General features: G+C 31.5%; 1 protein-coding gene across 1 annotated transcript; it reads left to right on the top strand.

The window, feature by feature from the left end:
• The first annotated feature begins 9055 nt into the window (after nt 1–9055).
• Nucleotides 9056–13716, top strand: LOC124841793 (putative L-gulonolactone oxidase 6). The gene is made up of 4 exons (XM_047318133.2): nt 9056–9876; nt 12124–12379; nt 12506–12607; nt 12706–13716. The coding sequence occupies exons 1-4, from the start codon at nt 9205–9207 to the stop codon at nt 13419–13421; spliced, it is 1746 nt and encodes a 581-aa protein (XP_047174089.2). The 5' UTR covers nt 9056–9204; the 3' UTR covers nt 13422–13716.
• The last annotated feature ends 215 nt before the right edge of the window (nt 13717–13931 follow it).

Genomic DNA, 13931 nt, shown 5'->3' with positions numbered 1-13931 from the left:
CCCCTACCACAATACATTACACTAAACACAACATCAAGATTTTCCCCATAAAATTCCTTTTCACCACATACTTAAACTGAATACACATCCATCATTACCATTCACAGGGCATTCATAGTTTATCACAAACTATACATAACATTTTAAACAAACGTACATTAAAGAATACATCTAGATCATTTACAATAAGCTTATGTGCCAAATTGGAAGACCATACAAGCAAGAAGAATTTGAAAGAAGAGAATCTTGGCAAAGGCTCCTGGTTTGTCACTGAGTGCCATTATGCTCGTAAATTTGGCGCTTGAGTGCCATATTTGTGCCGTTGGACGCCAAACCTCTCAGCTTTCTACCAATTGGGCGCTGCTGACTACTGTTGAGCGTCATTCCAAAAATGAAACACTTTGATTTTTTATTTGGTTTCATTTCTAAGCCTACCTAAATGACTAAATTGGTATCATTGATACTATAAATTATTCAAAAACATGCTTTTAACTGAAATTGAGTATCATTTTGCTTATTTGGTCAGAAATGAGATTCCCTAGATCAAACCAACAACTCAAAAGCTCTGACCTTAAATTCCACATGTTAAAAACCAAATTTTAGTGATCTAAGTGGCTAAAAAAAAGTTATAAATGATTCAAAAACAGACCCCAAACATTTAGCTCCTTCCCAACACCATTTTTTTAAATTTTCACCGATCAAAACCCCTAAAGTAGACCCAAAAATAGCCTAAAACTCAACTTTATTAACTACATCAAGAAGTAACAACAAATTTCAACCCATTATGACCTCATAAGCTCATCTAAAGTGATTTAAAATAGTCAACAATCAACAAGCATTCTCACTAAAGTTATTCCAACTCAGATGACACACATTTAGTTTAATTTCAAGCACTCATACTATCATAATATCATATTTCAGCAAGTTATCTATTCAATAGCACACCAATTAAACTTCATTTCAAATAAAGCACATCAACACAAATTAACAACTTATTAAGACTATATAAACACACAATTAGCTTCCCTTACCTAATTGGAAACTTCAACAACTCTAAGAGACCAACCACCCTTCCCTCAGCTCAAATAACTCTATCTACACCTATAGATAACATAATCATGATCAGTGTATACGACTAGAACAATTGATCAACAGAGAACATACTATAAAGCTAAGGTGACACATATGACATAAAAAAGTTCACATGTATGGGAGAGAATACAACCCAAGAAAAAAGTAATAACTAATTTATTCTTTTAAAAAAACTGATAGGATAAGGATGAATATCTTGCTACTATCATTAGACACTTATTGATCTTCAAAGAGATGACTTTGTGGTTAGAACTTGAAGAGAGAAGGTGATAGAGACTCAAATTACAAGTTTTAGAAATATGATTTGTGTTTTAATTAATGAGACTCATAATCAAATTTTTATTTATATTTTTAGTTATTTTAATATTAAAATAACATAATCTTGTTTGAACAATGGAAATACTAAATTATTTTTTGTAATTTCATTTTAGATGAATGCATATATTATTTATATTATTTAAATATTTTTAAATTTATAAACCTTTTGTTCAATATTAGGACAAAATATTGAATATGTATAGAGTTTGATGTTAAGTGTGTTGTAATATTATGAGATTTTACAAAATTTATCATAAAATTTATAGATTTTTTTTTTGTGAATTTATATAAAAAGATACGAAAAATCATAGGAACACAAATAATGTTGTACAATATTTGAATCACATGTCTAAGAAAAAATTCTTTAAAACTTGAAAAAAAAAACAATTAAAATTCCTAACATACATAAATATGCAGATATACAGTGTCCACCGACAAAATCATTATAGATGTGGCATGCGAATATAATATGTTGGATTCTATTATGAGTAAGTGGACTAAGTGCTAGATCACTCCCTGCCTATTGTTATAAAATTATTGTAACATTAATTAGCGTGATTAAAGGTCATTGACTATATAATAAAATAATTTTAAAATTGAAATTATTTTCTTGCACGTTATTCCAGATAAGATTCATACTCTTCATTGATTTTTTTTTTATATTTTCAATAAAAGTTCCTAATTATTTTAATACTTATATTATTTAGGCTTATAAGAAAGTCTTAGTTGCCTCTTTTATTTTACTAAAAATAATATATTAACTAAAGTTTGATAAAAAAAATTAAATATAAAAATTAGGAAATTTGTTATATACAGAATGAATAATTAATTATTAATAATATATGAAATTATATTATTACTCAATTATACATGATCTTATAAAAGTTTAAACAATATATTTTTAAGAATATATTATTTTAATATGAAATAAATAATTATAAAATAGATATTAAATTTATTAATTTATATCATTTCAATATAAATATAAATAAAGAAGGGTTACCTTGTAAAATCTCAGAAAATGGTACTTTTAGAAGTGGTTGTAGTCTAAAAATAGTGAGACTCGATTATTTTAATATTAAACGATTTTATTATAAATAGTTTTGTTATAAACGAGTTTCATTATTTTAGAACGTATCATCTCTCTAGAAACCACTTTTCTAAAGTTCTCTACCTTCTCTTTATGAGTTCTAACTCCTGAGTCATCTCTTTGACGATCAGGAGGTTCCTAATCAACCACGACAACGAGGTCTACAAATCTAACCGATCAATTTCTTCAATAGAGCAAGTAAGTTTAAACTTCCTTTTTTCCCTTTCGTTGCTAAATCTATTTTAGAGGAATATTGTATTGTTGCATGTGTAATCATGCATCTCCTACATGTTCTTGATTCCTCTAGAGTTCTAAGAACTCTGCGCGTTTCCAATTTGGTGTTTCGTAGGTTCATCTAGGTATTCCTTACGGTTCAAGTAATCAGCGGAGTGTTTCACGAGGTAGGTTTGGTAGTTGGTTTAGAGGTAAGGGAAGCTAGATAATTACTTTTAATTGAAGTATGTGGTGTAAGTTTGATTGTATATGAGTATTAAACTGTTTGAATGAAAATTTTGTTTGATGTTAGTGATAATTGAGTTAATTGGGTAATATTGATGATTTGTGTGATGATGTATGTTGTACAACTATTTGACTCTATGTGTATGCCTGTTTGAGATGTGGAAATTGTGTTGAGGAAGTGTTTGATACAAATTATATTGTTGGAAGAAAAAGGGTAATCTTGGTTGTAGGTTAATTGGTTCAAATTTGAGATTTTGATAGGAAAATGGTGAGAAATGGTTGGTGTATTGTTTGCTGCAGTTGGTATTGGTTAGGAGCTGTTTTGGATCATAATTAAGTGTCAAATTGGGAGGAAATTTGTTATAAGAAGGTATGCAGTTGTATAGATATAGTTTGCATTAGTCTAGTACTTGTTTTTAGGAAGTGAAGTAGTGAAAACTTGAATTGAGGGTTATGTGAGTAATTGGTCAATTTGGTTGATGTTCTTGAGTGTGTTGGGACTTGTTAGAGTCCCTAACTTGTTTAAAAACAAGCTAAGACCAATAAAATCCAAGTTGGGTCTATAAAGTGAGATTTTGGTAAATTATAGAGTAGAACCTTGTACTAGTCACTTAAAAATGAGTTGAGGATGGTTTGTATGAAGTTGTCTAAGTTTAATTGATAGTATAATACAATCTAGGAGTGTTACAAGTTGGAAAAGGTGCTTAAAAGTGGTCAGGAATGGTTGAGATGCACAAATTTTGCAGTTTTGGTGCTGCAGAATTATGCAGTCTCGCTGAGCGAACCGACTTGGTGCGCTGAGTGAGAGGTAAGTGAGCAAAACCCACTATTTCTATTTTTGCATAGTGAGTTGGGTCGCTGAGCGAGAGGTTGGGGTCTGGAACCACTGTGAGTTTTATTCGCACAACGAACTAGGTCGTTGAGTGAGTGGATTGGGGCTTGGAGGTACTGTCTATGTATTCGCACAACAAGTTGGGTCTCTGAGCGAGAGGTTTGGAGTCTGGAGACACTGTATGTGGATTCGCAGAGCGAGCTAGGTCGCTCAGCGAGAAAGCTCTTTGGTCGCTTAGCGAGTTTGGTAGCTCAGCGAATATATTTGTATCTTTTCTTCTAATGTTTTTATTTGAGTTAATCTTGAGTTATTTTATGATTGTTTAAATGGTGTGAATGTATCTATGCTATTATAGGATTATTGATAACATGTATGGTGATTCAATTGTGGAAGTATGCATGATTAAGTTGGTTTCAAATGGTTTCACGGTTGGTAACATGGGTTCCATGGAGGAACTCCTTCGGTACGGTTTAAAGTGTTTTAGAATGAATACATGGAGCTCAGTATTGGGGGTTATCCTAACACTCTAATGATCTTTCATTCTCAAATAGAGAGGATTGATACATGTGGTAAGAGTAGTAGGAGGTTCTAGTGTAGGCGCTACCTGGAGGCCTATTGTGCGGTAACGGACTAACCTTGTGTGGGTGGTAGGGTGAAACCCATTGGCAATGGCTTTGCAAAGCACTAGAAGCCACCACAAGTGCACAACCCGCCATGGCTCGGTATTCATTCTAAGTCCGGGCAGTCAGTTTAGGTTTTTGCATGTTAAGATGTTTGGATTGGATTAAATTACATATGATTCTTATATGAATTGCTTTAAACTTATGATGCATTGTTTTGTATCTAGCTTACCCTTACTTTTTTGTTGTTTGTCTTTGTATGTTGTTTCACCTAATGGTCTGAGCTTATGATCATTTGATGTTTATTTGCACATTATTCTGAATCATGTCTCATTTTTGTTGTTCGTTTATTGTCATATTATGGATTATAGTATGTTTGAGTATGTTTGGCATCCAGTTTGAATTACATCATGCGAATGTTAGATTGATAATAAGTTGAGAGCAATAAGTTTCAAAAGAGACCTAAGCATAATTGTTCTGTTACCATTTTTTATCTTGGCTTCATATCCAAGACTCATTTACCTAATGTCTATTAACTTTGAGTGTTGACATACCTATTCATATGACTTTAATCTTTAGATGGCATGCTATAGTCTTGTTAGATTAGATATTACAAATACATTTCCACAGAGTTACTCATCTTGATTATATTTTTTACTGATAAATTTGAAGCAAGACAATGTTCAACTATTTTTTTTGAAGTAGTGTTAGAAACATGTATTCATTTACCAAATTTTGTTAGATTTTTAACATATTAAAGTTATTTAAAACTATATTAATATTAAACTATATGTTAACACGTATAACTTTGATTCTATTATACGTGTTAATGAATTATTATTTCATTTAATTTTTTTTATTTAGTATTTAGTTTGTAAAATTTTATGTTACATTGTATTGTATTTATTTTTATGTATTAGTTAATAATTTAAGTGTTTTTTTACGCAATAGTTAATATTTTGTTATGAAATTTTTTATTTGTTATTAATTTTTCAATGTTTTATACGTGTTAATGATTTGAAGTTATAATTTAGAATAAGTTTAATTTTTTTATTTAGTATTTAGTTTAGAATTTTTTTGTTGTTTTTTGTTTATTGTATACACTTTTTGTGTGTTAATTTTTTTAAATTTTGATTTAATTTATAAGATGTTTATATTTGGTCATTTTTATTTAAATTTTAAAAGTTTTTCTTAATTTTTTAATTGTTATTTGTTAAATTTTAATATTGTAATATTTATTGTAGGTCGTATTTAATTATGTAAGATGGATAACTATCTATTTCTCGATTCTCAAATAAATTTTATTTTTATGTCAGAATTTTCTTCTTTTCTAAATGAAGTCGGTGAGGGTGATTATACAAATAAGTTTTCCATTGATCAAATCTTCCCATCACGCGTTGATTTAATTGAATGAGTTCAAAAGATTACATTCGATCTTAGATTTGTTGTCGTGATTATAAGATCGAACACAGCAACTGGTAAAGCTGGAAGAAAGACATTCATTGTGTTAGGCTGTGAAAGGAGTAGGAAGTATAGGAAGTATAAGCCAGATGTTCAGCCTAGTGTATCTGGCACAAGAAAATGTGAGTATCCGTTTAGGTTGAGGGGTAAACCTAAAGGACACAGTTAGGTGTTAAAGGTTATGTGCGACTATCACAACCATGAATTAGTAGAGACTTTGGTTGGTCAGCCTTTCGTAGGAAGGTTAAATGTTGTTGAACAATCAATTCTTGTTGACATGACTAAGAGTCAAGTTAAGCTGTCAAATATTCTTTTGACTCTTAAAGAACATAATGAAGATAACGTGATGACGATAAAGCAAATATATAACGCGAGATACACTTACAAACGATCTTTGAGAGGGTCGAAAACTGAAATGCAACCGTCGATGATGTTGTTAGATAGAGACAAATACATCCAGAGAAGTAGATGTTTGGACAATTCAAACGTAGTAAGTAACCTGTTTTGGACACATCCCGATTCAGTGCACCTGGTAAATTCATTTAATATTATCTCTTAATGGATACGACGTACAAGACGAACAAATATCATCTTCTGAGATTATATAACTAAAATAAATAAAAAATTAATGAACAATTAACATTTAGGTTGATGACTAACCTGGCCTTGCCATATGACAAATGCAACATGCTGGATACAATGTGTAAGCAAGGAGGTATCACGTGGAACTCCTGAAAATCCATCATCTTCATCTTCATCTTCATCTTCTTCCTCACTATAGTTATCCTGCTGTTGAACATCCTCTTGTTGTTGAACATTCTCCTTTATTATACAAATTTAATTAAATATAATAAAGGAAAATAAAGTAATAAAAGAAACCCTAAAAACGCAAGCGGCGCTGCTCCAAATGCGGCCACCGTAAACTGCAGGTCGAAGTGGGGCGAGCCTCATCCACACTTCCAAGTGCGACTGCATGCAAAAGCGCTTAACACCAATCGCAGGTCCAACTGCGTCGACTCATCAACCGTAGCTCCAATTGCGGTTCCCATCCCTCCCAAGTGCGGTTAAGGCCCCAATTTTTTCCCTCATCCCAGATCAACACAGATAAAAAATGAAACAAACACAAATCAACGCGTATCAAACACATATTCTATAATAACAACATATCTAGCATTTTATCACACTCAATGCATCATTTGTTATATCATACAATGACCTTAAGGAAATCTGAAAAAAACAACAAACTGGACGCCCAAAGCTTGAAGTGAACTGTTTGAGGAGAAGAAGATCTACACTTTTGCACTAAACACCACACAGTCACTAAATCAAATAGTAAGGGAGGAAGTGAGGACCACTCCACCAGAAGAACTTAAAAACAAAGGAAGTTGGTGATGAGGGAGGAGGGGACGATAGCCAGTCCAGAGGAAAAAAAATGTAAGCTCGATGTGAAATGCAACAAGGAGACAAGGAGAAGAAAGGGAGGAGGAAGGGAGGAGAAAGGAGTGTAGGTTTAGGATTCTGAAATGCATAAGGCAGAACAGGGCTGGTAATTCTTTTATCATTGAATGGGTCAATTGGTCAGCTTTTTTGAAAGAAAAAAATTCTTTCCGATAAGAATACAATTATAAATAAAAAGAAGGGAAGTGATGAGTGAAATGAATGAGGTGCACGAAGAACCTCTCAAAAATGTTAACATTGACTTTTTTTTATCTATATTTTTCTTATTCTCCTTTTTGTTTCTCCTTTTCACATTATTCATTAAATTTATAATTTTTTTACATTTTTGTTTTATTTGAGTAATGATATAATGTTTTACTTTACTGTAAATTTACCGTTTCTTCTATGTTATCCAATAAATTTTGTTCTGAAAAATTTATATCTTATTATTCTCCTTTATTTTTTTAAAGAATTAATTAAATGATTCATTAAGATTAAAAGATTAGCTAAGATTTAGTAAAATTAAATTTACATCCTTCACAAAAATATTTTCTTTATTTATATATTTCTTAAACCTATCCCTAACATTAATGAGGTGCAATTTTGTCTTTCATAGCTTAATAATTTTATTGTCTTTTTTTTTGTAGTTATATTTATTGTATTAATTTGTACTTGCTATAAATATAAATAGTCATTATCAAAGTGTTAAGATATTATTTTATGTAAGACTAAGTTTAACTAGAAATGGCCTAATCATGTATTACAATTCTTATTTATTGAACTCGAAAAAAAAAATACAATTAGAGGTATTTTAGTATAATATAAAAAAATGTTTTATATTATATTTTTTAAAAGAAGAGTGTAACATTAAATTTGAATCATAAAAGGATCATAATTTTTTTCTTAAAGCCATAATAAATAAATAAAGCAAAAGATAATCATAAATAATTTGTCATAATCATCTATCTAATTATATGATTTCTCCAAAGGATAAAATTTGTCATACTAAGAAACTATATTTTCTATTCTTAGATAATTAAATTAACTGCAAAGAAAATTTCTATATAATAAATAATTAAACATCAATTTATTTAATAATTAAAAATTTGGTAGCTGATATTAGTGAATAATTTATATATCATTTTATAATATAAATTATTTTAATTACCAGTTCAAAAACTAATTATAATTTTTTATAACTATTTTAACTATCAATATTTTTTAGTTTATAAATTGGTATCTAAATTTATGGTGACTAATTATTTTTAGTCATGTAATTATTCAACAATTTTCTGATTTACCTTAATATTAAGTAAACAGCATTCTTAGTGACATTCTTAATTGAAAAACAAAACAACACATTTACAATATTGTATTTAAGGTTTACTTTTTAAAAACATTTTTTTTGCGAGATATATCTTTTTTGTGTGTGAAATTTATCCTTTTTTTTTCTCATGGAACACGACTTTAAGAATTATTACCGCAATTTCAGGAATATGTTTGATTATATGAAAAGAATAACTTTTACTCTTGTGAATATTTTTTCTAATGTTGAGTATAAACCAAAAGTAAAGATTGATATTAAATAAAAAATTAGAAATATTAGCTAGTAACAACATTTAACTATATTAAAAAAATAAGGATTAAAATATATTTTTTTCCAATTTATGGAAGTTTTAAATGCCATTAAATACAACCACAATAATACATTTTTCCTTCTATCTATCTTTCTGGATGATGGGTGACCATATGCAATGTCCACAAAACATTACAGTTTCTCTCGTGTCCTTCTGTCATTGCACCTTATTTCTAGATATCGGGTGTGTGTATGTCGATCTCAGGTTTAAGCTATAAATATGGTAACCCAACATAGAAGTTGACAAATTTCAGTAACCATGAAAATGTTTCAGAAAGCCTTGGCTTCAACTCAAGTCTTTCTTTTCTTCTGCGTTGTGGTGTTCTCTACTCCACCAGAGGATCCGATCAGGTGTTCTTCAGGGAACACAAGCTGCACCATCACAAACTCCTATGGGATGTTTCCCGATCGAAGCATCTGCCATGCCTCTCAGGTGCTGTACCCCACCACCGAGCAAGAGCTTGTGTCAATGGTTGCATCAGCAGTCAGAAGCAAAACGAAGATGAAAGTTGCGACCCGGTTTTCGCACAGCATCCCGAAGCTGGTGTGCCCAGAAGGCGAAAATGGGGTGCTGATAAGCACAAAATACCTGAACAAGATAGTGAAAGTTGACGTGGAAGCAAGAACAATAACAGTGGAGAGTGGTGTGACACTGAAGGATCTTATCAGTGAGGCTGCAAAGGCAGGGTTGGCTTTGCCATATGCACCATATTGGTGGGGTTTGACCATTGGAGGGCTCATGGGAAGTGGTGCACACGGAAGCACTTTGTGGGGGAAGGGAAGTTCTGTTCATGATTATGTGGTCAACCTTAGGATTGTCAGGCCTGCTGCTCCTCAAGAAGGTTATGCTAAGGTTGAGATCCTCCATGAGCAACATGAAGATCTCAATGCAGCAAAACTCTCACTCGGTGTTCTTGGAGTTATTTCACAGGTAATTAACATCTTCTCTTTCATTTCTTACTCCATTGTTGTTCATGTTGTTTCTCTTTTCACATGCACAAACTGTAATGAAATCTGGTTTAAACTTTAAACAAACTCATCTTGATAAACACATTCTTCTGAATGTTGCCGTAAAACACAAGGAGAGAAAAAAACTACATTTTCATCTAAAACACTTTAGTTCTAGTGTGAAACCGAGAACAAAAGTTATCTGTGAAATGCATATTTTTTTGTTATTCATCATTAGTAATAATGGAAGAAATTCATTAGATAGTTATTATGACATTGACTAACATACCACTGTGAAGAATCAATGCACAAAACGTAAAAATCAGTGTGCCATCATCATAAATAACATCATTACACTCAATAGTGATTACACACCAACAACATATTTTCAACCCCAATAAAACAATATTTATATTTTAAAATATTAAATGAATTAAAATGCATTAAGAAGGACAATTAAATTATTAGTATCTTATGAGAGAAAAATAGAAAGATTTAAAGGTACGTCTTTTCGACTTTCCTATCAATAAATGTGAACAATGAAAAGCAGTATAAATAATAATGAATAAATGCAACAACAAATAATTGAATTCGCAAACTAACAAGTGAGATATTATTATTGAAAAGGAAAATTATATATATATATATATATATATATATATATATATATATATATATATATATATATATAATTATGTTGAGATGGACACTGGTTTTCTTTAGATCTCAATTGGATAACTTTCTGATGCATTTAACAGTTTCACTTTAGAACAATTTAAAATACTTTCCTCTTCTAACGTTTTAGATGTTTTTAAAGATAAAATTGGGATGAAAGTCTGAATTTAAAAAATATACATTTAAGACAATTAAGGTATCATCAGACTTATTTTTTTAAATATAAAAGTAACTTATACGCATATAATTAAAATTTAAGGACAAATAATCTGGTAGTTTAAGAACAAAATGGAAACACTATTTGCATCAATTAAATAAAATAGAAAAATATTCATAATTTAAAAACGGAATAGTTTATAAATCAAAAACCAACATATCCAGCTCACCCAGAATCTGAATTCAATTTCTTCTTCATGAATAACGTTCACCAACCACTAGAAGACAAATGAGGATTTACTTTGGCAAATCGGTGATAAAATAAAATATTCTGATTCACTTTTGTGCCTCTGATTCATTGGTTCCATCAGGTAGCAAACAAATAAAAGTTTGAAGTATATTCTAAGCTTATATATGGACAAATCTCTGAGATCATCCTTTCTAAATTAGCCACCCATATCTTTATGTCCTGATGTAGTCAGCTATCACCAAATTCCTTGGCGCAACAAAAAGATAGCAACAAAAATACAATAACGCATGACTCAATAACAGATAAACAACGAGTCAGTAATTTTTCAATTGTTTCTTCAAATTTAAATTCAAATCTCTCACATTGGTTTGGTGGAACCTGTTTCTATTTCTAATTATGGAACTACTTTAGGCTTTTTGAATCCATAAAAAAGTTAGTCAAATATATTCATATTATGAATCTCTCGAGAAAATTTCATTTTTGTATCTTTCTGATTAATTTTTTAATACATTTTATGTTTTTATATTGCAAGAAGGTTTTGAATATTGTGTTTTTATGTGATAACATCGTCGCTTTGCTTTCACATGATTTTTTTTGTTTTCAGTGTTCACATGCTTTATAGTAAGATGTTAAAATGTTAATTCTCAAAAGCATACAAAAGACTATAAAAATATAGTTAAATTAGTTGTCAGCAAAAAACGCGTAACCTATTATGATAAGAGACAAATGCGTTGTCATGGAATCTAGCTTATATATAATTCAAAATTTTAACCCGATAAAGCGAAAAAAAAATTCAAAATGTTGACAACTAAACTCTTTATTTCTAATTCAACAATGGTGGAAAGGGACTTCCTATTACACACTTCGTTTGCAAGACTTGGGTAACGTGGCAACCGTTTGCATGAAAAGTTTAAAAGCTTTTCATCAAACACCTATTCTACGAAGAAGAAGTATATACATTATGTAATTTTTTGCTACAAACTCGCAACCTTCCATTACTGTTTCCACAATGAATTAAATTAAATATTCATTGTTTGTTGAGAAAAGTAGCTGTGCAATAAAGTTTGTGATGTGGGTACATCCGTATCCGCCATTATTATGGAGAGGAATGCAATGATGATTGACCATTTGGATGGACGTTTTTTGCAGATTACTCTAAAAGTAGAAGGTATCTTCAAGCGATCCATCACGTATGTGGCAAAAACTGATTCAGATTTGGGAGAACAAGTTGCTTCTTTTGGATATGCACATGAGTTTGGTGATATAACGTGGTACCCAAGTCAACGTAGGGCTGTGTATCGTGTTGATGATCGTGTGCCAATTAATGCATCGGGCAATGGTCTTTACGACTTTATCCCCTTCCGTCCCACTCCTTCTCTTGCATTGGCACTCCTAAGAACCACAGGTTTCCCTTCCTTTTATTCAGTTAATACATAAATAAGGTTCTTACTTTTAAGCTTGCATGTACTTAGAAAGCAAACCATCTTCCATGTCGTTAACATGTTTGCTATTTTGCTTGATGGGGTAGCAGAAGATGTTCAAGAATCTGCTGGTGATGCCGATGGGAAGTGCATAAGTGCTAAGGCCACAACGACTACCCTCGTCACCTCAGCATATGGACTTACTAATAATGGTACTGTCTAAATCAAAATATGATAGTAGTAGTTTATGATTTGACGGAGAATTCAACTTATGAAGCTGAAGTTTTTGTTTTACATTTGGTACTTGCAGGTATAATCTTCACTCGATACCCTGTAATTGGATTTCAGAACCGGCTTCAGGCATCTGGGACATGCTTGGATAGTCTTAAAGATGCAAAGATCACAGCATGTGCCTGGGATTCCAGGGTGAAGGGAGAGTTTTTTCACCAAACCACATTCAGCATTGGTTTGTCAGTTGTGAAAGATTTCATTGAAGATGTGCAGAAGCTGGTTGAATTGGAGCCAAAGGGGTTGTGTGGCTTAGATCTTTACAATGGAATTCTCATGCGTTATGTGAAGGCTTCAAATGCCTACTTGGGGAAGCAAGAGGATGCTTTAGACTTTGATATCACCTACTACCGCAGCAAGGACCCTATGAGTCCTAGGCTCTATGAAGACATTGTTGAAGAGATTGAGCAAATTGGGATTTTCAAATATGGAGGATTACCTCATTGGGGTAAGAATAGGAACTTGGCGTTTGAAGGAGCCATCAAGAAGTACAAAAATGCAGAGAAATTTTTGAGGGTTAAAGAGAAGTATGATTCAGAAGGGGTTTTCTCAAGTACGTGGACAGACCAAATGCTTGGACTAAAAGATGGGGTGACGATAGTGAAAGATGGATGTGCTTTAGAAGGTTTGTGCATTTGCTCACAGGATAGTCATTGCAATCCAAGCAGAGGTTACTATTGCAGAGCAGGCAAAGTTTACAAGGAAGCAAGGGTTTGTACTCATTTGAAATCCCAATGAGACCAAAGTTTACAAAAGATTATCCATTTATACTGTGTGATAAGTGATGATATTTATAGCTGTAATTTACATATACCAAAGGATTAATAAACGCACTGTGTGATGCATACAAAGTTGAAAGGGTAAGTTATTTGTTGCTGTACTAGCTAGGACTAGTTATGTGAAAAGTCATGCAGTAGCCATTTAGTGAAAGTGAACTATAATTTCTGACAAATTAAATACAAGGTTTCATTTCATATACCACCCTTTGAATTTTGAATTTTCGTGAGGCTTTGGTGTTACGCTTTGTGTTAGCATGTCCATTTTCCATAACAGAGTTGAGTTCAATAACTTTCCCTTGTATAATATCGTAAGCATTTGTCCATTGATGACATATAGTATTGGTTTTACACCTATGTTATGCTTCTATACAATCATTTTCCAACAAAACCTATTTTGATGCTTCTATACAATATTTTTTAACGAAAAATATTGTTTTAACAACTTCTTTTTACAGTTGACAATATATAT

The sequence above is a fragment of the Vigna umbellata genome, chromosome 11, assembly GCF_029865625.1.
Source record: "Vigna umbellata cultivar VRB3 chromosome 11, Vumbellata_1.0, whole genome shotgun sequence".
NCBI classification, from domain to species: Eukaryota; Viridiplantae; Streptophyta; class Magnoliopsida; order Fabales; family Fabaceae; genus Vigna; species Vigna umbellata.
Note: the sequence above shows the minus strand (reverse complement) of the source record. Positions and strands in the feature narration are given on the sequence as shown.